This window comes from Sphaeramia orbicularis, chromosome 16 (assembly GCF_902148855.1).
Source record: "Sphaeramia orbicularis chromosome 16, fSphaOr1.1, whole genome shotgun sequence".
Classification (NCBI taxonomy): Eukaryota; Metazoa; Chordata; class Actinopteri; order Kurtiformes; family Apogonidae; genus Sphaeramia; species Sphaeramia orbicularis.
In genome coordinates this window covers 22,130,835-22,156,480 of record NC_043972.1, presented here as the reverse complement: position 1 = coordinate 22,156,480, position 25,646 = coordinate 22,130,835, and the positions used below count along the sequence as shown (strand labels likewise).

The window sequence follows — 25,646 nt, the reverse complement described above, 5'->3', positions numbered from 1 at the left end:
TTTTGACTAATGTTATTAGTAGTATGAAACTCTTACATAATTACATGTTGAAGAATTTTAGAGTAACACCTTATATATTTCATAGTTAATGGCTGTTACTTCATTTTGTAATGTTAATAACATGCACTTGACTTGTAAAATGTAAAGTGGAAAATTAATAATAAGAATAAGATTTAATTTGTAAAATCTGCACATGTCATGTAATTTGGATTAAATAAAAACATGATCCACACAGTTAAATCCAGTCAGTTTTCATGTGTCAGTTTTCATGTTTTAAGTCGTATTTATTTATTGCATTATTTCTCCAGCAGGTGGCAGGATGTATTCGTTAAGGAAAAGCATATTCAACACAGTGTGCATGAAAGGGAAGGTATAATTCGCTTTTGAGAGGTGAAATGATGTGTTTTAATCCCTGCCATGTTTCAAACACAAAATTGTTGTGAAAAAGATTTGTTTAATAAATACATATATAGCAGAAGCATTGAACCATTAAGGTGAGAGTTAAAACGACATTTAGGTCTGATTGACAAAAAACAAAAAGACAAATAAAACAGACTTTAACCTTAACTTACTGACAGTATACAATACAGTGCACAGAAAAATATAACATGTTCACATTTGTTTAAATTTGTGCTGCAGGCGGTCACAGTAATGATAACTGAAAAACACAGAAAATAAAAGATAAATTCTCTTTAAATAATTAAATCTTAAAAAAATAAAAATTTGATTCCTCGTTACATTCACATCAGTTACTTACATTCAGATTCAGACAAAACAGTAGCACAAAAAATATAAAAACATACAATTCGACATGTTTGTGATTTCAACACATAATCCTCACAAATTAGACAATATTTAGCTAAATCAAATATCTGTGCATGGATTTTCATGGCAATTTGGGTAACCACGGTGATGGAAACTGCGAGAATTTTATGTTGTGAGAAAGTGTTGTAGAAAAGCAATGAGAAGTCACTATAAAACCATCCAGACCCAGGCCTGTTTGGAGCCACTTTGTCACACGTTATGAAGAAACATGGATGAAACTTTAAAGAGGTCACATGACCGTTATCAATCATATCTTTAACACTATATCTATAGATGAGCAAATTACAACTTTAGCTGATCAAATCTAATGTAAAGTCAATGATAGGCAGGGTTTATTTACAGCAGCTATACAGTCAAGAAAAAAGATAAAAATGCATGTATGTTTGGTCTATAACATACATGCATTTTTACCTTTTTTCTTCTAAAAAACAAAAAAAAACAACAAACATGTTACTAATCTCTCGTACCTTTATCTAAGAAAACAAAAACCCAAAAAACTGCTGAACCACCAGGCTAACTGTCATAAACGCAATGGGAATGGTAAATATTTATTTAAAAAATAAAATTAAAATTCCCATCTTTTGCAGAACTGTGTCCATAAAACACTTTTTCCACTTTACATGTGTTAATCAACAGCAGAGGAGGTGGATTCAATTCACATCTAATTTTACAATTGTTAAGCAAATGAGAAAAAAAAAAAATATTGGTGCTAGATAATGTTAGCATTTCAGCTAATTAAGTCTCTGTGGATTCCCTTCATGTAAAACACAGCTTTTATGGTTTCACATTTCCATACACGTTTTGCCCAACTCAGGAAATGATAAATAAAGTAAAGATTATTCTCAACTCAGACCCATTTAGGAGACAGACTGAACAGGAAAAGAAGGGATGAACTCCTAAATAGACCAACAGTATTTTAGATACCTTAAAAGTAAAAAAAAAAAAAAAAAAAAAAAAAAAGAAAATGTCAGCAATTTTATGTATGTATGTATGTATGTATTCATTTATCATAAAGTAATAATTTTACTGTCATCTCCTCAATAAACCCCTGTGGACTGTGGTCTAATGCAGGCAAAAAACTGACGATGGAAATTTAAACTATTCACTTTTTTTTAGGTGTATTAACCAGTTTAGCCCGCTCAGAACCCAAACACTAAAGAAATAAGTTCTAGTGAACCCTAACCATCAGGTGTAAGTCTTATCTGAACCTTTAAGCAGGTCCAGGTGATCTACAGGCGGTTAAACTGTTAAAAATGTTGTCAAAAGGTGCAGAATCACTCTTAAGTCGTTGAACTTCATTCTCCAAACCCACATGCTCCCTTCTGCACATGCTCTGTTCCATCGAGGTCAAAACTGGATGTTTCAGTAAGATAATGAAACACATCCAGGGCATGACATGTGGAAACTGTCACAAATATCATTCATTCATCATCTGAACCCACTTTATCCTCACTAAGGAGCCTATCCCAGCTACTTATGGGATACTTATGGAGGACAGGGCTCACATATAAAGACAAACAACCAACCCTTCTCACCTATGGGCAATTTAGATAAACTAGTTCACCTATCAGTGCATGTCTTTGGATGGTGGGAGGAAGCTGGGGAACATGCAAACTCCTCCCGCCAATCGACTAACGTTAGAATCGAACCCAGGACCTTCCTGCTGTGAGGTACGGGTGCTATCCAATGCATCACCTGTCAAGAATCTAGTTTCTTGTTAACAATAAACAAAAAACAAAACAACAATAATCATTTGCATTTGTTTGTGTCTGTCTGATGCAGCCACACCTTTAGAAAACACAAAAAACATTTTTCCCACAAATATTTCATGATAATATTTGACATTGTGTAAAATTTTAAGAGTGTCCACTACTGTATATTATGACCTGTTTTGCTTCTGCAACTCTCCCCTTTGCCAACATATCTTTAATTACAATAGTTGTGGTAAAACTAGTGGACACGTGGTGGAATATTTGGAGAATCTTGAACAGAACCACTATAAGAACCAGAGTTAAGTTGTTGTCAAAGTCAGGAAAATGCTACAATGTGAGACTTCAGTCTTTGTGTAGTATGTATTGTCTCATTTGTTGAAAACGTTGGACTGTTTTTTCAGCCCAGTCTGGATGTTGATATAAAACCAGGTGACTCTGTTTACTCGACCACCTTCAGCTCCGGGCCGGCGTCCTCTGGGCTGCTCAGGGATGGCGTGCTCTCCATACATTTGGTGATTGTGTCACCGTTCTCAAGGCTGACCGTTTGGTTCATATTCATCTGCCGCCATATGTGAAACCCTCCGAGCATCAGGATGCAGATGCAGATCGTCAGCAGGAGGGAAACAACGATCAACTCACTGTGGTAGCTCTTCAATATCTTTGTGATTTTGGGTTGTTCCTTAAAGGGCTGGACGCCGCTCTTCAAGGTCGAGGTCAAATCCATATTATTAAAGTAGTCATATGTGAATGTGTCTTCAGAAATCGTGGTGGATTCATCGTTGGATTGTCCATTTGTCACCGTCTGGTCCGTCTCCTTTGGCTCTGGGGCAGGTTGTGTTGTAGGTTTATGGGTTTCAATGTCTTCGTAGGGTTCTTCGGTGTTGGTCGTCCAGTTGGGGGTTTTATTCGAGCGTGGCAACACACCAGGTTGGACGGTGTATCTGACAACGATCTCCTTGTTTCCATCTTCTTCTGCCTCACAGATGTAGGTCCCATAGGTGCGGGCAGTGGCAAAGAACCTGAGGCTGCCATCAGCTGATTGGACGAAAAGTTCCTCTGGCAGGGTTGTGAATCGATGGGTGGACCATTTAACAGTGGCCAGGTTGGACGGTTTCGAACATAGAAGCGTTACAGGTTCGTTCATGTTGGTATTCACCTCTGTGGGAAAGAAATAATCACTTTTAACCCCTAACTTTAACTGGTCTGGACATATATCACTGAAACTGCAACTTGGCAAATATGTCAATACATACAGGGTGGGGAAGCAAAATTTACAATGAACATTTAGTTGTTTTTTCTCAGCAGGCACTACATCAATTGTTTTGAAAACAAACATATATTGATGTCATAATCATACCTAACACTATTATCCATACCTTTTCAGAAACTTTTGCCCATATGAGTAATCAGGAACGCAAACGTCAAAGAGTGTGTGATTTGCTGAATGCACTCGTTACACCAAAGGAGATTTCAAAAATAGTTGGAGTGTCCATAAAGACTGTTTATAATGTAAAGAAGAGAATGACTATGAGCAAAACTATTACGAGAAAGTCTGGAAGATACTATTAAAGAAGAATGGGAGAAGTTGTCACCCGAATATTTGAGGAACATTTGCATAAGTTTCAGGAAGCGTGTGAAGGCAGTTATTGAGAAAGAAGGAGGACACATAGAATAAAAACATTTTCTATTATGTAAATTTTCTTGTGGCAAATAAATTCTCATGACTTTCAATAAACTAACTGGTCATATACTGTCTTTCAATCCCTCCCTCAAAATATTGTAAATTTTGCTTCCCCACCCTGTATAACTAGTCACATTTATATATACTGTAAGTCTGGCTGTTGATATTAACACTCAAGTAAATGAACTGTCTGCCAAGTTGGACCCTCAAGTTTTGCAATAATACCAGTGTGGATGTTTATTTACCTAAATTACTGAGACATAAATGTAGACACAGCAAAAACCGAGGTGTAATGACCCATATATTCTGATTTCAAAGGCTGTCAAATGTTAGTTATGTTGTACAGATGATGCTACCACTGAGCTTTACCTCTATCCACAACAGTCACTGTTTGTCCATCACACTGAGCTGCTGTGTTGACGTTCTCCAAGTCCTGAACCCTGAAGGTTAAAACACACACCTGTCAGTCAACTCACAGGGCAAAAACTAGATCCACTGGGCTCCGCTACCTTTATACAATTTCAGACCATTTTACCACATTGGACACAGCTCTTTAGAAGTATTTATTTATTTATTTTTATTGTCTCACCTCATGATGTTTATTACCTCCGCCAAGTGAAATGGCGGAGGTTATGTTTTCATCGGGGTTTGTCTGTTGGTCTGTTAGCAAGATAACTCAAAAAGTTATGGATGGATTTTCATGAAATTTTCAAGAAATGTTGATACTGGCACAAGGAACAGATGACTAAATTTTGGTGGTGATCGGGAGTGGGGGGCAGATTTTTTGTTGGTTTGTCTGTCTGTTAGCAAGATAACTCAAAAGGTTATGGATGGATTTGGATGAAATTTTCAGGAAATGTTGATTCTGGCACAAGGAACAAATGATTAAATTCTGGTGGTGATGGGAGGGGACTGATCTGCCTTGGCGGAGGTCTGCGCTCTCTGATTGGTTTTCTATTTATTTATTTATTTATTTCGACACACCACCACCCTCCTCATCAGTGGACAACTTTATTTAAAATTTTAATTATTTACAAACAGTGATTACTCCCGACTGACCCACTTCCACCCCTTCCCTTATACTGTAATAGCCCTAATATTGTGAAGTATTTAGATATTTAGATATTAAAAGTATGTACATAGACCATAGGTGTCAAACTCATTTTAGTTCAGGGGCCACAAACAAATGGATAAAAACCTCTAAATAATGACAACTCCAAATTCTTCTAATTGTTTTAGTACAAAAAAGCTAAATTACTTTATGAACATGTTTATAAATGCAAACTATCCTTTCATAAAAAAATGTGAATAACCTGCACATTCACGAACAACCTGAAATTTCTTAAAAACAATATTACACCTCATCTTATTATTTATAAATGTGTATTACAACTTACAGATCACACTGGATCTACAAAGACACAATTTTTCACATTAAAACAAAGAGAACAATTTGGAGTTGTCATTTAAAATTTTTACGATTCTACTTTGCTGGTCTGACCCAGTGACGATCCTATGAGGCCCCTGAAATAAAACAAGTTGGACACAGTTTTTTGTTTTTTGTTTTTTTTTGCACTTTGGAAATTCATCCCATGGGCTGAATTGGACCCTTTGGTTTGTTTTGGCCTGTAGGACACATATTTGACACTTTTGAGGTTGAGGTTTAGATAGTAGCCACCTTACAAAATAAGAATAAGAATAAGAATAAGAATAAGAATAAGAATAAGAATAAGAAAGGGAATAAGAATAAGAAAGGGAACGAGAATAAGAATAAGAATAAAAATAAGAATAAGAGTAAATTTGCCTTACTGTGTCCATTAATCATTTGTAAGTTTATTAGTTTATGTTAACTAAGACATTTCAACTTATACTTTAAGTTAATAATTATGTTTAATCAGGTCCTTCAGTGGTTTTTTCTATTCAATAAATATATTATTATATATTAAACCCAGCGTGCACTCACAAAGAACATTTTCATGTCTTTATCTTCAGTCTGAATCATTGGGCTGAGGGTACCTTGGTGGGTTTTTCTGTTGGTTAACTTTGCGCACAAAGGAAATTCCACAATGCATAACCAGCCACCACAAAAGACGGTTTTGACATCTCATTGATGAGATATTTATGGGGGCATGAGTGAGAAAAAACACAAAATGGAGGTGTAACAGTGTTTAACGGTAGATTTAAGGTCACATCTCACCACAAATGTCTGCTCCACTTCTTCTAAACAGTCTTAGTTTGAATGTTTCCATCAGTACAAATGGATAATAGAGTTACAAAAAAAACCCCAAAAAACTAAGACTATAACGAAAACTACCGTAGTTTTGGCAAAATAGTTGAATTAACTAAAATAAAAATGTCAAATAGAAATAGAACAGTTCAACCTGAATTAAACTGAATATAACATCAGGTTAAAAAAAATCTACTAAAACTAACAAAAATGTAATCACAAAGAGTCAATACATCTAACTAAAACTCAATGAATCTAAATAATCAATGTTTGAATAAACAAAAGTGGGCCTACAATTGAACCCTGAGGTACACCATGCAATGTAAAAAATCTCAGTTAATGGATCCTAAAACACTCTGTTGTAAATGCAATGTTTTAACACTTAAAGGTATTAGAGTGGGGACCCTGTTGGGATCAGGAGGATGTTGGACTCTTACAGGTTTTCAGAGGTATTCATCCTGGTGCAGACGCTCCTGGTCCGACTCCATCCACATAGAGGGTCTCGGGCCAGAACACACTGACTGCAGGTTCTATAGATAGAACACTGAGCCACAGGGACGCTGGTCACACCTTCAGATGTCCCCACAAACACAACACCCTACAGGGACAGGAAACACAGGGACCACCGATTTAATCATCATCAAAAAACATCACACACCAAAAACAGCCTCACTAAAAGAAAACGGGAATAAAAAAAAGAATAGATATGTATATATAAACAAATATATTTATACTCTTACATATGTATAAACTGACTTATAATAAATAAAAAAATGTGAAGTAAACACAACAAATTGAGCCTATTTATAACCCACAATAAAAGTCTGGTCACTGAAAGATCATAATGGGCCTAAAACCAGAAAAAAAAAAAAAAAAAAAAAAAAAAAAACTTTTGCTCATTACAAGCAACAAAAACAAAGCTGACTGAAAATTGTTAAAAGTATAAGTTATTCAAGTTGTATCAGATTAAATACAGAACCAGGGACTAAGAAACAGGTTCTTCAAATACTACAGATCAATAAAGTTATCAATATAAACACATAACCTTCACTGTGTCCATAATAGGATCCACAGACCCTCATCAGATGTGACTGTGTGTAATCTGACTCTAATTTGCACTAGTGTCCAGTGAACAGGTCAAGTCATTATTGAAATGCAGTGGCTGCATCTGTGTTCATAATTTTGTAAAATGTTAGTAAACTGCCACCAAAAAAAGAACATCATATGTTCTATATGTCCACTATGTGTCAATGCATTGTCCCTGATATAGAAATGAATAAATACAGTTTTTTATTTATTATGCACTCATTAATTTGTGCTGCCTTGGTAAATCTGACCCTTAAAGTCCAGCAGCCAAAATCATCACCACACACTTCTTCTATTATTTTACCTTTGAGGTTGAAAGGACCATGTTTTTGATAAGCTGAGGTTTGGTGAACACCTGGATTTCTTCGATGACCCGTGGACCTTGATCCAATAAAACCACTTTATGGAGGAATCCAGACTCTGGAATCACAAGAGACCACAATGACTATGATGATGATGATGATGATGAATAACCGAAAAAGCTAAAACAAGTGGTGAATAAATCCTTTTCTTTTTTATTAAAACTACAATGAACAATGAAACCCAAACTAAACAGATAAAACATTTTTGGTAAAACCTGCTTAATTTTAGTTCCCCCTCGATTTTTCCTTGAAGTTGTGGTTTATGGAAATGAACTGCTGACTTTAAATTTTTTAAGCAATGTCACACAGAGTATTTTGGTTTGCTCTTAAAGGATCACATTTAGACTGTTTCAGTTTGTTGAAAATGTTTTTCTATAATTTTACTGGCTATTAATACAGAGAATGTAAAGTTTACTACGTACTGTGCTCTGCAGTGAACAATAGTAGAAGTAGATGTTGTACAATAATAAAAGTCCTTTGCACAATATGGGACATTGTGCAAAGTCATTGCATAATAATTTTTGCAATGGCTTTGCACAATAACCGAACATTCATTTTGTGAATCATATTTGTTATCGCTCATTCTTTATATTTATATATAATTTCTTTATAAAAGCAAAACAAAATTAAAATAACTTAAATAAATAGAGATTCAATCCAAACTAATCTATTCATTTAAATAAAAGCAGCTAAAAGTACTTATGAAACTCAACTCAAACTAAACTGTAATCAAAACCCAAAACCTTACTCCATAGAACTAAAAATTCACAAACATTTCTACACTGAATTAAGACCTGTGAGGAGGAAGAGGATGGTGTAGTCTTTCCCATCCGCTGCCGTCGTCCTCATGGCGGTAACTCGACTGTAACGCTGTTCTAATGACACAATTAGAGGTCTGTCTCCGAGCGGCTGAACGCTGTTGCTGGTCAGGAAGGACTTCTTCACCTCCAGTAATGCTTCTGTCGATTTGTCCTGTCCACACTGTCAGGAGAACAAAGAAGAAGAGTCTCTGACAAACAGCTAGTGAACATTTTAAACTAATATTTTCAATAAAACTGCCTCAAAGGGGAAACAAAACTTGGCCTAGAATCCAACCCTGAAGAATGAGTTTCATTTTTAAAAAAGATTGTAAATGAGAATCCAATTCAATCCAATTCACTTTTATTTGTATAGCACATTTTACCAACACAAAGCCTCCAAAGGGCTGCACAGAGTACAAATTAGCATACATTAAATAAAAAAAAAAGTATGTATTAAGGATGTATATAAGTATAGATAGAGTGACAGCTATTTAATCTATGTATTGTTGCTACCAGAATACACTTAGAACCAAAACCATCGAAGAATCAATACCATGCATCCACAGACTGTATCACTCACTGAATAATGTATAAAGTCATTGTTTACACACATCTGTATTATGGTAATATCAAGTTTTCTTCTTCAAACTAAAACTCATAGCCAATTATTTTAATTCTGTGAGTCAAGCTGACGCTACGTTTTACAATCTTCCCATGCTGCAACAGCTGATAGTTTATATTATAGCTCTGTTAGCTTAGCTCTGTTTTGGAAATTAAAGGTAAACTGTAATGTCTGCCACTAGGGGCCTATTTATCAAAACTACAATAAAAAACATTTAAAGACATGGTAGTATAGTATGGAACCATGGGAGGTTTGTTTTACTGGTCATTTTTATATATTTTAACCCATAAAGACCCAAACAACCACTGGTGACCAAAACCAATTACTGATGTAAAATGTTTAATACCTGTCGATCCACTAAACCTATCAATACAAGTAAAAAATTGGTGTAAAATACAGTTTGTCATCTTTTCATAATCATCAGATATGATCCACTCAGACATTCAGAGGCTCCACAGTGAATGTGAAAACACCGTAATCTTCTACAACACTAATTCAACAGTAAAACCCATGGAGTTGGATCAATGACAGTGGATGGAGACACTGGGTTTATGTTCAGTTAATGATGTATTTTACTGAAAAAGTCCCTTTTTCTTCAGTTTCCTCTGTTTTGATATAATGAACTATGAATTTACTTTGAATGACCTTTGAATTTAATGAATATCTACGTGATCAGTAAATTAAATATAGGAAATACAGGATTTACACAGAAAAAACTCACACTAAAGAGGATAATATTACCATAAAAATGGTGATAAATCACTTAAGAAAAGTTAAATATAGAGAAAAAAAATGTTGTGGAACGGCCACAAAAGGAGCACTGGGTCTTTATGGGTTAATGCTGAAACGTTACATGTTATAGCATGGACATGGAAAAACTACTGTATATTTATATGATTACTAAATAAAGTAAAAATGAAAGCCCTTACCGTCCCCAGATAAGAGTGTTTATTCATCAGTGGACTCCACAGGTCTGTGTTCATGTCAAAGGTCATGTAATTCCCATTGAACACGTTTCTAATGTCCTGCAGCCTAAAGGCACAAACCGCAGACTCTGCAGATAAAGACCTGACACACAACACAGAAAACATCACTGCACACCATCATGACAACCCACACTCATGATGAATTGTAAAATGACTTGAGCACTAGTCCAATAGTTCTCGAGTGGGTGTAGTGATAACACAAAAGCTGTAAATATTACCTGTCATTTCTGTATTAAATGTCACTAGTGCTGTATTAAGTATAATGTCAAACAACGTTATCAACTCATCTGACAGTTTAGATTTTGTAACTGACATCATTTCATCACTTTCATTTTTAATTCCTCATACATGACCAGAAGAACTGACAGAGCACTGGGCTGTTTCTCCACTCTTCAACCTCTAAACAGAAGGAATCACTTTGTCCACACAATAGAATACACAGATTTTCTTTCATAAATGCATGCATATTTGCAAACATAAAATACTGTTGGAAAATTATTAGAGAAAGAGTAGTGGGCAAAGTTATCAGGGCATCAACCATTGTTTTTTTTTACATTGCTCATGTGAAGCCTCGAGTTCATGTTTTGGCCACTGGCCTTAGGTTTCTGACTGTAAAACAGTAAAGTTTGTCAGTTTGTCAAAACATTAGTATGACAATAATTATACATTAAGCTGTTTGCCAACAACAATATGTTGTATGCTGTCCAACACAGCAGACAATAAACCTTTTGTTTGACTAAAAATTGTATTAAAAGAGCCATATTTTCCAGATGGATCCAAACACTTACTAGAGGGTCCAAATAGGGCAAATATTGACTTAATTACCCCCCGCCCCCCCGAAGGGGAGTCAAGGGGTATGGTTTTTGGTTCAGTTTGTTTTTTTCTTCTTTTGTTTGTTTGTTTGTTTGTTTGTTAACACTCTAGCAGCAAGACGATAGGTTGAATTCATACCAAATTGGGTTTAGAGATTGCCAGTGACCCAGAATAGATGTGGTTACATTTTGGGAAAAGTAGGTCAAAGTTCAAAAATTTTAAAGGAATTTTTTTAATCTTTTTTTCTCCCATTTAATGGGCAAAATTTCAAATGTCTATAAAGACATCAATTTTGTTTCAATTTACTTCAAACTTGGCACATATATAGAGGCAATTGATATGTTGACATCAGCACACACATAGACATGATGACATCAGCTGGATTGATGCCAAAATAAACTACAATACATGCGAGGGGCGGGATTTGTTGTGCCTGGCACTACTTGTTATTTACTCGATTTTAAGAGACTGCATCTAGTAGCTGTTAATGTTACTACATTAACAGTCATACATCTGAACTGGCTTCATTTTCAAGCCATAGTTGTTGCCTCCTACATTAGGAACAAAAACAACTGGTTAAAGTTAGGAAAAGTCGTCATAGGGGCTTAAATGAAAAACTTACATGGAAAATGTTACAACAGGACAAGAACACTCATTTCCTTTGTCCAAACATTGTTAATAGTTATTCATCCTTATTTCATATAACCTTCTCATTCTGATGTTTTTACTGTTTTACTGATGTCACCTGATCAACTTTGCTCTTTATTACGTTCACCTACTGATGCGACCACGAGCAGTATACGTAAACACCACTTATTTTCAGTTTCAATGGAACTGTAATTTCCATTCACATATTTATGACACTGAACAAAATTAACTGAAGCCATTTAACCCTTTAAGCGTCACACACTCACATTCAGTGTGAAAGGTGACAGAATATGGCAGACATGGTGTACTGCAGTGTCTTTTGGATTATTCCACTACAGTCTGGGGTTTTTTCTTGAGTTCCTACCACTGAGAGGTGAAGACGCCGTAGAACAGAGTGTCTGGGGAGCCGCTGCCCTCTGGTGGATGGAGGGTGAACATGTCCTGCAGGATGTTGAATGGAAACTGTTTTTGAGACTGACACAGCAGCGATGCTTTGGCAAACGATGTCCACTTCTTCTGCAGGATCATCTCTCCTCCGACATCATCCTGAAAACCAGAGCAATGCATCACACATATCATCTCCACTCAGCTTATAAATATAAATATGATATAAGTCATCTTCTAGCCCAGAAGCTCTAACAAACACAACTGTTTTTTTTTTGTTTTGTTTTGTTTTTCACTTGTTTTTTTTTACTTGATGAACTTTGGTCAGCTTAAACTGGTTTTAAAAATGCTGTAGAAATGCACTTTATTTACTTGCCTTGCAGACTTGAGCCACACGTGCAATTTGCAGCTTGTTGACAAAGCTGAACTCTTTCCCAACTTCAGTAAAGAAGAAGTAGAGTTTCCTCTCTGTGGCATCTGACGACGAACTGACAAATGTTGGCTCTGAAATACAGGAAGTGATGACAGACGATGCCATGAGATCAGAATGTGGGGGAAAAGGATGTGAGAGCATCGACAGCAACACTATTCAGCTGAATGAACAAGCAGAGAATTCGGTGTTTTAGGCGAACATCCTATCTTTGTGATGCAAACTATATTCACTTGTTATTTTTGCCTCGAAGAGCCTATGATTTTGAGTGTGTTAAGAGTGATTTTCACAGTAAGCTATTTTGCATAAAACTTAATGTTGACTGTTAACTGTGTTGGCTTAATATGTATTGAAGAAAATCCACTTACAGTGGAAATCTGATATGTTGCACATGTATGAGAATCTACTTCCTGTCACCATTTTGCAGAGATTTGCTGGGATTTGAATAAAAATAATGTTATATTTATTTAGTTATGGAACTGAATATTCATGTTTTTCTTGTCAATAAATACATGTTTGACACTGGGCATTGACAGCTCTGTTTAAACAGACAAATCAGCCAATGTTTGCAAGTGAACCACAGCCTGTCAGTCCAGTACTTTAAACCTTTAAAAGACTAGTCATGCTTAAGGTTAGACAGTAGCTAATGTTAGCTTCCCTACAAAGTGTTGATTTACAGCTCATTTAGAGAGTCCAGTAAGAAGGTCGTTACAGTAGTCTGACCTGCTAGAGATTAATGCGTGGATAAGTCTCTCTAAGCCTGGTTTACACACAAAACCTTTGATTCTAGCAATAATAGGAATAATAGGAACACTAGGAAAAAGGCTATTTTAGTGGCAACATAAATGGGTATTCTTTGTGAAAACAATTAATAATATATAGATAACTAGAAAATTACTCGGAGAGTGCAGACCTCCGCCAAGGAAGATCAGCCCCCCCCCCCCCAATCACCACCAAAATTTAACTATTTGTTCCTTGTGCCAGTATCAATATTTCCTGATAATTTTATTAAAATCTGTCCATAACATTTTGAGTTATCGTGCTAACAGACAAACAAACAGACAAACCTCAATGAAAACATAACCTCCTTGGCGGAGGTAATAATTTAAATAAAACCAATCTCTACTCCACAACTAGTTAAACCAACTTTAAGATTAACCAGATTTCTTTTACAGATTGTATTGAAGTACCACTGAAAGTACAGAGCAGCTACTGTCAATGCACCGAATGAAACTGTATATTATAGCTAATCATTAGTTAGTTACATAGGTTAGTATTTTGTGTCCAACTGCTCTGAACTATGGAAGCTAAACATGTGAAATCCTTTCCCATTGTCACTGTCAATAGAAACACAGTTTGTTCCATATTGTGCCTATGTCCTGTTACTATTTCAAAGTAAATTTGTAAATTAGTTAGTAATTAGTAAATTTTAATTGTTTTTCTAACATTATTGATTGCTAATGTTCTGTTTAATTGGGGGGGTGGGGCGCATTACGGAAATAAACGTAACATTTATTTGAAATATTGAATGCAATATTAGTTTTTTTTAATCCATACATTCAGATCATACAGTGTAGTTTGTTAAATGTAAAGCACAAAGTACACAGGATTTCGTAACAATACATTCTAGTACGTGACTAATTAATTAATTCCTAATTAACTAACTTCCTAACTAACTAATTAATTAATCCCTTCAGAGACTTAAGGGTGAACATTTCGTTCAGTATTTTTTTTAAAAGGAAATGAATCGCTGGTGCTAGAGAAACACCAAGTTCCACTTTCTGAAAACTCGCCACAAAGATGGTTCTGCTGAAAGTAAATGACAGCAAGGATTCTGTGAAGTGGCTCTGATTAATATTTTACAGTCAAAGTGGATCAGACAACTGTGGTTCTCCCTCATAGTAATGAACCCTTAGAGGTGTTTTCCCTTAACTTAATGTCGATTTACTCCACTTTGAGGTTGTTGCTGTTTGGGTTGATTCTCTAGGCTCTCATCTGTTTTATGTCATGATTTACAACAAAAAGTAGTCACTATAAAACACACAGGGTTTTGTGTTTCCTTTCACTCTCCTTATTTTGTCTTGTCAAGTTCATGTTACTTAGGTTTTAACTTTGTAATTACCTTTTGAACCATCTTTTTCATCTCCTAAACTATTTAATTGAGTGCTTTCAAAACTAACTGATTGTTTCAATATTTAATGTGATAAAATAAATTAACAGTGTGTCATGACAGTTTCAACTTCCAGTATTAATGTCTCTCTCTGTTTGACATTTTTACTTTATCTTCCTCTTTTAGCTGACTCACAGCATTGTGTTTATTTCTGCTTCTTCAAGTCAAAAATACAAAAACCAGGGGAAAAAAGCAGTAGGTCCTCAAACTGACAAACCTTGAACTTCACAGTACGCATTAACATTCTGTAGCTTTAATTATTAGCATTTACAAAAAAGAAACAAGTTGAAATGTGGTTCCTCTCACCTTCCAGGAAGCTGACAGACGAGTCCTGGCTGATGTCTGGCCGACCACCTTTACTGAAATGTCGTGAAATTTGTGGTATGACACCTCTGAAGTCTGACATTGTGGCAGTGAACAACTCTCCATCTGAATCAGGATAGTAACAGTTAACATGACTTTACCTCTGAAGGTTTAACAGCAATTAGTATCAAAGTTATGACCATGCCACTATTTAGGATTAATGATTTATAAATGATAAACATACTCATTATGACAGTTTGTCCAATCATAACTTATATTATACTAGTGCGTTGACTCATGGTTCTAAATGTGGTAGTTCAATGCTGTTGTGTATTCGTGCATGCTGTACCGCATTTGTCCAGCAGTCATTGTCAAAGCGTTCTGGGTATAGCAACGTGACTGTAAGGCTATTGTATTCCAAAATTATTAGTATCTCCCAAAATATGCTACTGGTCCTATCAACTTACCATTTTCGCTAGTCTCTTCGTTGACCAAAAACACATAAGTATGACAAACTGCAGCAGTCAGCTCTTTATGGATTTTGTGTGAATGCTGAGACAGACATACATGCACACAAAGAGGCCACTTGGCTTTTAAAATATAGATGTACACTAATATAAATATACAACAAATAAAAGTCTAAAATACTCATTAAAAGTAATAATATACTAAATTTCTCATTTATAAGGTTTAGGCATCTTTATATGTCTGAAATGTTAATATCTTTGGGTATAAATCAATTTTTCAACAATTTAAATCAAACTAGCAGGTGCATAATCACAGGTATTTTCACTCCTTTGACGCATGTGGACACCATGCATCAAGTATTCATACCACCATGAGGATTTTCCTTCTCTAAACATGCAAAATCAGTTATTTCTCTCTTGTATGTGTTTGTACATCCTATAAAGACATTATTTTTGTCCAAAGGCTATTTATTGCTTTTTAACATTTTTACCCCTTTGTTCTTAATAAAACCATATTTGAAAAAAAAAGAAAAATGCATTTCAATTTCAGCTTAATTTTGAGTAATAAAATCAATCTAAACAAACAAAAAAAAAAAATCTAGATACATTTTTTCATAATTCATGCATGAAAGGGTTAAAGTCAAAGGAAGTTTATTTCTATCCATTCATTTCCTCTATGCATCAGTGAACAGCACAGTCCGAGTCCCATTAACTCTGTTTCATCTTCCATTAAACTCTGACAGTACATTAAGCTCACATATTCTTCTGTTGGTTAGTTAGTGAGTCAGACTGACCAACGGTGGTGGTGATGCTCCTCTGAAATGGATTGAACGGACATCGACCTTTAGCTCCTTGATGTTGGACCATCGCCAAACTCTCAGCATCCTGACAAAGAAAACACACCAGTAGTCTTCAGATACACAATTTAATGGAGGATTTCTATTTTTTACTACATACCTTTGTATTTTTCCAGTAAAATAATACAAAGTACTTCTATAAGTTCATTACTGTGAATGTTACTGGAACAGACAAACGTTTTTGTAGTTTTGTACCTGTACTAAACAATAGATGCAGAGCGTTAAACTGTAACAGAATAAGAGGTAAATAATCTTACAATGAAGGCATCATGGGGGCTGTAGGCGTAGCTGCCACAGGCGTACAGATGGGTGGAGTTTATGGGCTGTAACACACTGATGAAGTTTGGACAGTCTACCTGCAGACAGACAGGTGAACCAAACCATGAAGACTGAAAACTTTATATCTATTAACCCTTGAAGACCTACAACTATTTTCATAGCTACATTTAACCTTTCCCAAGTGATTTATCACCATTTATTACAATATTATCCTCTGTATTTTTCTGTGACAATCACATATTTTTCCCATATGTAACTTACAGACCACGTAGATATTCATAAAAGCTCAGAGTAAAATCACAAGTTATATCAAAACTGAGAAAACTGGTGACTTTTTCAGTAAAATATATCATTAACTGAACATCAAATAACCATCTACAATCATTATCATTTGTCAAACTCCATGGGTTTCACTGGCAAATCAGTGTTATAGAAGATGACAGTGTTTCCACATTCACTACGGAGCCTGTGAACGTCCAAATGGATCATATCTGATGACCATGAAAAATTGAGAAACTGCATTTTAACTGAATTATTTAAGTATATTGATAGGATTAGTGGTCAAAAAGTTCTTAAACATTTTAGACCAGTGGATGCTTTTGGTTGCTGGCAGTTGTTTAGGTCTTTGAGGGTTAAATACAATAATAGCGTTGAGATATGTTGATGTTACCGTGGTGCTTTTCCCTTTGCCTGTACACTCAGTTATTTCAGTTTCAGATGGACTCCACTGCATCTACACAGACAGATTAAACCAACAAATGCATTAGTTGTTAACTTTAGTGGAATAAAGCATGAAAAGAACTGGAGTAAAACCCACTCTGACCTTAGTCTTGAGCTGGATAACGTCACTGCGACTGACGTCCAATGAGAGGATGGCGTTTTGTGCCCCCACGTACAGAGTGGAGCTGTCGTTGCTCAGTAACAGCGTGGTGGTGTTTTGGACGTCGGGTGGGTTGAAGTGAACCAGAGGTCTGTCTGCAGAGTCTGAACATGAACCACATGGAGCATTTCACTTCCAAACATTTTAGCTTTTAGTTTTACACATTCATGAGTGGTGTAGACTGAAGAGAGTTTGTTTGTTTGTTTGTTTGGTTGGTTGGTTGGTTGGTTGGTTGGTCATTTGTTTATTTATTTTTCTGGTTGGTTGGTCAGTCGATCGGCTGTTTCTTTATTTTTTTGGTTGGCTGGCTGGTTGGTTAGTCAGTCAGTTTTTTTTTTTGTTTTTTGTTTTTTTTTGGTTGGTTTGCTGGTTGGTCACTTGTTTCTTTATTTTTTTGGTTGGTTGGTTGGTCGGCTGGTCGGTTGGCTGGTAGGTCAGTCGGTTGTTTGTTTATTTTTTTTGGTTGGTTGGTTAGTAGTTGGTGTAATTGGATGCTGTAGTGTTTGTTCAGTTGTTTGGTTGTTTGTTTGGCTCTTTGGTTGATTAGTTGGTTGTTTCTTTGGTTGTTTGTTTCTTTGCTTCATAGGCTGATTAGCTGATTATTTGTTTGTTTGGATGATTGGTTCTTTGGTTGATCAGCGTTTGTCTGTCTGTTTGTTTGTTGGTTGGTTGGTTAGTTGGTCATTTGTTTGTTTTGTTTTGTTTTGTTTTTTAATTGGTTGCTTGTGGGTTTGGTTGTTTATTTGGTTCTTTGGTTGATTAGTTGCTCATTTCTTTGTTTTTTGTTTGTTTATTTGTTTGGTTCATTGGTTGATTAACTGGTAATTTGAAAAGATTCTGGATGGAGTCTTTCAAAGATAATTGAGAATGTAATTGAATAATAAAGAATGACCATATTCACTTTCCTCAGTTTGTCATTGAGTCATTGCCTTCCCATCATGCACCTGTTCTCCATCTGTGCTGAACCCTGGTTCTTTTTACATATTGTGGTCTCAGTCACATCTGAGTTTATTTAGACCCAGACTTAACATAGACCTGTTTAAAGTAAAAGTGTCAGAGCCAAACATAAACTGATCTCAGCAAACCGAGGCTTAACAGCGACACTGAGCTTCAGTCAGCTGACCAGCGCCACTTCCTGTCTCTGAGGTTTGGGTTTTGGAACGGATGTGGTTCACATCTACATCAGTATTCAAGCGAAACAGAGCTTATAATAAAACCAAACACGAACAGGGGATTTTAACACAAAAAACAACGCTGCAAACACAGTGAATCTAAAGAGACTATTAGACCTGAATTAAAGGGCAGGTTAGTCCCAGTCTTAGATCAACAGTCAGGTTCAAATACAAACATTAATCATGTGTTGTCTGATATAAACATCCCTACTGTTTTTTAACTGGTTTGAATCATTTTTAACAAACAGGGATTTTTATGTTAGTATTGGGGAACACTCATCAAAAAGGTGCAAAATGGATTGTGGTGTTCCCCAAGGGTCAATTTTAGGTCCAACCCTTTTTAACCTTTATATGCTGCCTCTAGGACAGGTCATCAGGAGACACAGCATTAACTTTCATAGTTATGCTGATGACACTCAACTTTATGTTGCCGTGTCTCCAGATGACCTCAGCCCCATCGACACCCTTTATAATTGCATTTTAGATATTAAGTCCTGGATGGCAGCAAACTTCCTCCAGCTCAACCAGGGCAAAACTGAGGTTTTAATTGTTGGTCCTGAGGCTCAGAGGGAGAGGCTCAAAGCTAAGCTCCAAACCCATTCACTCGGCTCCTCTGAGAGGGTTAAAAGTCTGGGTGTTTTACTAGATTGTGAGCTTAGCTTTGAGCCACACATCAGGTCTGTCACCAAAACTGGTTTTTATCATTTAAAAAATATTGCCAGAGTACGACCATTTCTCTCTCGAGCCAGTGCAGAGACTTTGATACATGCTTTTGTCTCAAGTCGAATTGATTACTGTAACGCTCTCCTTTCTGGTCTTCCCAAGAAGACTATTGCACCGCTGCAGTTGCTCCAGAACTCTGCAGCCCGACTGCTGACGAGGACCAGAAAGAGAGAGCATTTAACACCAGTGCTCAGGTCTCTGCACTGGCTCCCTGTGAGCTTTAGGATCCATTTTAAAGTGCTTTTATTGGTTTTTAAAACTCTTAATGGTCTTAGCCCTATTTATTTATCTGATTTGCTTTCAACATATGAGCCCTCTCGGACCCTCAGGTCCTCAGGTAGTAATCTCTTAACTGTTCCTAGAGTCCACACTAAGACTCATGGTGAGGCCTCATTCAGCTTTTATGGCCCCAAACTATGGAACAGCCTACCTGAGGACCTGAGGACCTGAGGACCTGAGGTCCGCTGCGAGTGTTCATATTTTTAAAAGTAAACTTAAAACTTATCTTTTTAGGCTAGCTTTTAATTAGACTCTTACTATAAATTTTACTTTGATTGCTTGTATTTTTATTTGTAACCGCAGGACTGTGGGGGGTTTTGTTGTGAAGCACTTTGTGCTACATGTAACATGTATGAAAAGTGCTATAGAAATAAAGTTTGATTGATTGATTGATTGATTGATACTGTTCACACAGAGCATAAACAGCTAATGGACAGCATGTACAGTCCTCTTGAAGCAGCATTGTGCAATTTTATTTTCCTGCAGTAATGATTCTCCTTTCTGTAAACTTAAATGTTGAAGATGTTTAATGGGGCTACATGTAATATTTTTATTTTTAAATATTAAAAAAAATCATCTAAAATAATTAAGAGAAGAGAATGAATTGCTCTGAAGTTCCGCCAAAGACACCAGTGCATTGGACTGTAGAGATGTGAACTGAATTTATTTACACCAATGGACTGTGGGATTTATGTGACCACTAGAGGGAGTAATGAGTCACTGCTGGTCATAAACGAACACCACAGGGCCTTTGACCAAAGTATTAGAAGATGACCAGATGGGATGAGAACCACTAAGAAACAACTTTTAGAGTCAAAGCAAGTGACAATTATAAAAACTAGAAGCTCTGTTGAATTTATCTCCAGCGACAGTCAGGGGATTTATGTGACCATTAGAGGAAGTACTGAGTCACTGTTGGTAACATCAAGGCTGAGTTAAGGATGAGAACCATTAAGAAACAACTGTCCAAGTCAAAGAAAAGAAGTAATAAAATGAGTCATTGTTTTCCCCACTGGACACAGCAATAAATGAAAAGAATGGAGTTTGATGCTGAAAAAACAGTGTTTCTTCTACATGGGGGAGTTTGATTATGAGGCTTATGAGGGTATAAAGTTATTATGGGATGTTATTATCTTTGCTAAGTTGCCATTTGTTGATCCAAGGTTCAGACTAAACTGTGACACTTCTGACCTTGTTTGGATGATTCCAAACAGATCTTTGGTGTAACTAACCGTAAAGAAAACAGAGATGATTTGTGGTTTTACTGTGACTGTTTTCTGTCTATAAACAGAGCTGCGCTGACAGAGCTATGATGTAAACTATCAGCTGATGCAGCACATGAATATTATAAGACAGTGTTATTTTACAGACTGTCAAAATACATGGCTATGAGTTATGATGGAGAAGAAAACATGATAATACCATAATATAAATGTGAATGAACAACGAGCTTTATACTTTTTTCAGTGACTGATACAGTCTGTGGATACGTAGTGTTGATTTATTGGTGGTTTTGGTCCTAAGCGTGTTTTGTTACATGACTTCCCACTACTGTTGAGAGTCTAGACTATCAATACTACATAGAAAAATAAATAAATAAATAAATAAATGAATAAATAACATGTGCTTTTATTTTTAAACACACAGACACACTGGTCAACCTCATGTTCTTATAATACATCCACTCAGGTTTCCATCATATGAAGTGCAAAATTCAATCAATGTTTTTAAGGGAATTCTGTAAAAAAAAAAAAAAGCAAAAAAAAAAAAAAAAAGCAAATAAGCACAGTCTTCCATCAGCAGCTTTTTGTGAAGAATAAGAATGGAACACATGGAAACAAACCATCTCATCAGGGCAGAAACCATTTAGAGTTAATATTAAAGATTCCAGAGGAGCAGACGGTCTGAAACTGTTCATCTGATGAACTCTGAACTGAAGGACTCTGTGTATGTTTTAATGCACTTAATGCACTGTGTCTAATGGTGTTGGATGCTGCTGGTAAGTCCACTCCAGTGTTTTAACCAGTGTGTGTTGTGTGTTGGAGTTTATTTGATTCTATCCATTACGTTCATGTTTTTATGATTGATTACCTCCGCCAGGAGGTGTTGTGATGGCTTTGCTTTGTGTGTTTGTTTGCGTGGTTGTTTGTTAGGAGGATAACTCAAAAGTTATGGACAGATTTTCAGGAAATTTTTAGGAAATGTTGATACTGGCACAAGGAAGAAATCATTACATTTTGGTGCTGATCCGGGCAGGGGGGGGGGGGGGGGGCAGATCCGTCTTGGCGGAGGTCTGCACTCTGAGTGCTTTTCTTGTTTATGGATTGGATTTGATGGGTTTTACACCTGTTAAAGTATTATTTTTCAGTGGATGCATTAAAACAGATCAGGGCTGAGCAATAATAACAGACTAATTCTAACAATAACTATCTGTATATACTGTAATTTTCCATATCTGCATACAGGTTTTAGTCTGTTTGTTTAGTAGGAGAAGGTCAGTATGTTGTATCAGTAACAGTCATCGCAGATGTTTCCTTCTCTAGAGATAGAACGCAGAGTCTAAACCCATAAAAGATAGAGTTATCTGACATGCAGTCTATGCTGGTAGTTATCAGTGTTGATAGAGCAGCATTTATTACGAAATATATTTATTGTGGTCTCCGTCAGGTCCCAAACTTATAAAATATGTCACAATTTGCCAATGATCTACATTTTTACTGACTCATCCACTGTCAGATACTGTTTGTAAAATTGTTTCTGACAGTTTTTGTTTCTTGTGTCAATTTGCATTATTCTTGTCTTTAAATTTTGTGTCTTTTTTGCATCATCTTTGTCTTGTTGCATCTTTTGCATAATTTTCCTCTGATTACATCTTTTACAGCTGATGTCTCTCCTCAACTTTTCATTTTATTGAAGTCAGTGTTTTTTAAAACTCTTCTGGAGACCACGTTTGTTCTATAATAAGGAAATGAAATCACATATATAACTGCTGTATGTTTTCCTCTGCCTGTTGGGGACCCAATAAAAACAAGAAAAGCACTTGGAGAGTGCAGACCTCCGCCAAGACAGATCTGCCCCCCCCCCCCACCCCCGATCACCACCAAAATTTAACCATTTCTTCCTTGCGCCAGTATCAACATTTCCTGAAAATTTCCTGAAAATCCATGCATAACTTTTTGAGTTATCTTGCTAACAAACATGCAAACAAACAAACAAACAACCACGCACGCAAACACACAAAGCAAAGCGGTCACAATACCTCGTGGTGGAGGTAATAAAATGCTGTTTTTACCAAATTTGGTTTATAGATTGCCAGTGACCCAGAATAGATCTTATTACATTTTGGGAACAGTAGGTCAAAGTTACAGTGTTTTTATGATTTTTTTTCCCCCACTTACTTATAATGAGCAAAATTTCAAACGTCTGTAGCAGCAAAACTATTGGGTGAAGTCATACCAAATTTGGTTTATAGATATCCAGAGACCCAGAATAGATGTAATTTTATTTTGGAAAAAGTAGGTTAAAGTTTCAATTTTTCATTAATTTTTAAAATCTTTTTTTCCCCCAGTTACTTACAATGGGCAAAATTTCATTTGTCTGTAGCAGCAAAACTATTGGTTGAATTCATACCAATTTGACTTTATAGATTTCCAGTCACCTAGAATGGATCTCATTACATTTTGGGAACAGTAGGTCAAAGTTCAAATTTTTAATGAATTTTTTAAAAATCTTCCCATTTACTTATAATGGGCAAATTATGTGTAAGGGGCAGGGTTTGTTGTGCCTGACACCATTTGTTGTTTAGTTATTTGGGTGGTTGCTTTATTAGTTGTTTGTTTGGAAAAGCGTTGTTACAGGAATAAATCCAATTGCTTTTTGGTTGACTGAAACATCGAGACAATAATTACACTTTTTTTTATCTATTATTTTACTCTTAATTGTAGTATTTATTGTATTGATCATTAAATACTTAAACTAAATACTTAAATGAGATTTCTCTTGATTGACAAAGTGTGCTAATGTTTGACAGTGCAAAAACATGACATTTTCACTGAATAACATACAAAACATAAGCCTTTTCCTGATATACTATATTTTTTCATCTTGTGTTTTTTTTCTTTTTCTGACCTGATGAACTTCCAAACATAACGACACAAAAATTGCTGAACATATACTTCAAGGCTTTTCTCTTTTTGTCAAATTAAACCTGATTCCATGCATTGTTTCTTCACTTTGGCTTAAAGTTCACTGTTGTTGCAGACAAACATGTGACAGATATGTGTTGTAACAGTGACTCACAAACACTGAAGAATTTCCTCTGAAACAAAATAAGGTTTTTTTTTTAATCTCTGAAGTGTATTTCACATGTAAAATAACACTTTTAATGTATATAAAAGTTACAAAAATGATCAGAAGCATATTTTACTTTTTAGTAGTTTTTCTTTTAACACAAGAAACACACTTGTCATCACAGAAACAGCTTCATGTTGCATCATTTGTTTCTGTTTCACAATTTTAATGCGTAATTGCATCACATTTCACTTGTATTTGTTCTTGTTTCAGCTGATTCTAGTGTTTAAATTTGTTATAATTATTCTTAAAGATTCTGTTGTTTTATTGAGCTTCCCTCTACTGTTTTTGCTCAGGTTTCTTACTGTATGTAATCTCATTATTCATTAGATTTTATCGTTTATTGAGTTTCATCCTGTCATAACCATTTTTGTGTTTTTAATGTTGATGAAAATGCCTTTAATTTGATATATTCTGACATTAAGGATTAAAATTCATTCACTCATTCAGCATAAGAACCACATTTTACAGAATATTATTGACAGTCCAAACACCAGCAGCATTAGAGCTGAAACAGTTATGAACTTTATCATATATTTGTTGCAAATAATTATATTTATTACCATGTTTAATAATTGATTCTTCAGTTTGAGTCATTTTTTAAGGAAAAAAATATGAGAAGAATTCTGATTCCAGCTCCTGAGATGTGAGTATTTTTTATTTTCATAACTTTTTCTGACTTAACTGTAGAATTTTAATTCATAAGATTGAATATTTTTCAGCATTTTCTGACATTTTATTGTTCAAACAACTACCTGATTAATAAACAAAATAATAAACAATGATATTCATGATTAGGAGATTTTTTGTGAGGATCATCATGATTAAAAAAAAGGTTAATTTCCAATAAATATGACTCATTCTTTTCCCTGATATCAAACCTGATGATATTAGTGATATTTTATTGGACTTACTGAGGGTGTAGGATTTCCGAGGAGGGGTCAGGGAGTTGGAGGAGCTGAGCAGGATGAAGAGGAGCAAGAGGGGAACTGCTGCCATGACGACGACAGAGAAGGAGGAGATGAAGATCAGGTCTGAGCCCACCACAGTCAGAGCTGAAAAGAGTCTGAAAGTGAAGAGACACAAGTAGAAGACGACGAGTCACCGCAGCTTCCTGTGAGCTGTGGTCCGAGGTCAGAGGAGGGGGCGGGGCTTCATCACCACCATCACAGTCTGCAGATTTAAAAGCAACAGCAGTGATGATACTCAGAGTCAAAGTCCTGCAGACGAGACGTTACATGGCCTGCTTTCACAACAAAGAGGCTTTTATTACTCACACTATAGTGTCTCATTTCACATCTTTCACATCCTCCATCTGACGGTTTTACATTTCACACAAACTGAACTGAAACTGAACCAACGTCTGAGCAGAGGATGACACCTACAGGAGCCAAAAGAACCCTGAACCACCAGGATTCACCTTATCCAGAAAAAGTACAAGTCCTCGCATGGTTTTCTCCAGTAGAAGAGCAGATCATAGGGTAGAAATGAGCTGTGGTTAAAACACACAAACTGATTCAACTTCTTTCCTGCAGTAAAAGTGACCAGGATATTTCTATTAAACTAAACCTCATGTCATATTAATATAAT

At 35.8% G+C, this 25,646-nt stretch overlaps 1 protein-coding gene across 1 annotated transcript; it reads right to left on the bottom strand.

Annotated features, from left to right (window-relative positions):
- Positions 1-259: 259 nt before the first annotated feature.
- Positions 260-25,197, bottom strand: LOC115435423 (semaphorin-4B-like). Its single transcript, XM_030157836.1, has 14 exons — positions 24,971-25,197; positions 17,476-17,636; positions 17,323-17,385; positions 16,631-16,729; positions 16,311-16,401; positions 15,053-15,175; positions 12,523-12,650; positions 12,127-12,308; positions 10,245-10,383; positions 8,688-8,874; positions 7,836-7,951; positions 6,883-7,043; positions 4,588-4,658; positions 260-3,695 (listed from the first exon to the last, which is right to left on the bottom strand). The coding sequence occupies exons 1-14, from the start codon at positions 25,053-25,055 to the stop codon at positions 2,977-2,979; spliced, it is 2,325 nt and encodes a 774-aa protein (XP_030013696.1). The 5' UTR covers positions 25,056-25,197; the 3' UTR covers positions 260-2,976.
- Between the last annotated feature and the right edge of the window lie 449 nt (positions 25,198-25,646).

Excerpts from the sequence above, each read along its gene's own strand:
- LOC115435423 (XM_030157836.1), bottom strand. The coding sequence starts at position 25,055 with ATGGCAGCAGTTCCCCTCTTGCTCCTCTTCATCCTGCTCAGCTCCTCC. Across the intron at positions 17,637-24,970 it reads TCGGAAATCCTACACCCTCA|ACTCTGCAGACAGACCTCTG; the intron begins GTAAGTCCAATA and ends GTTCATGTTCAG. Across the intron at positions 17,386-17,475 it reads TTATCCAGCTCAAGACTAAG|ATGCAGTGGAGTCCATCTGA; the intron begins GTCAGAGTGGGT and ends CTGTCTGTGTAG.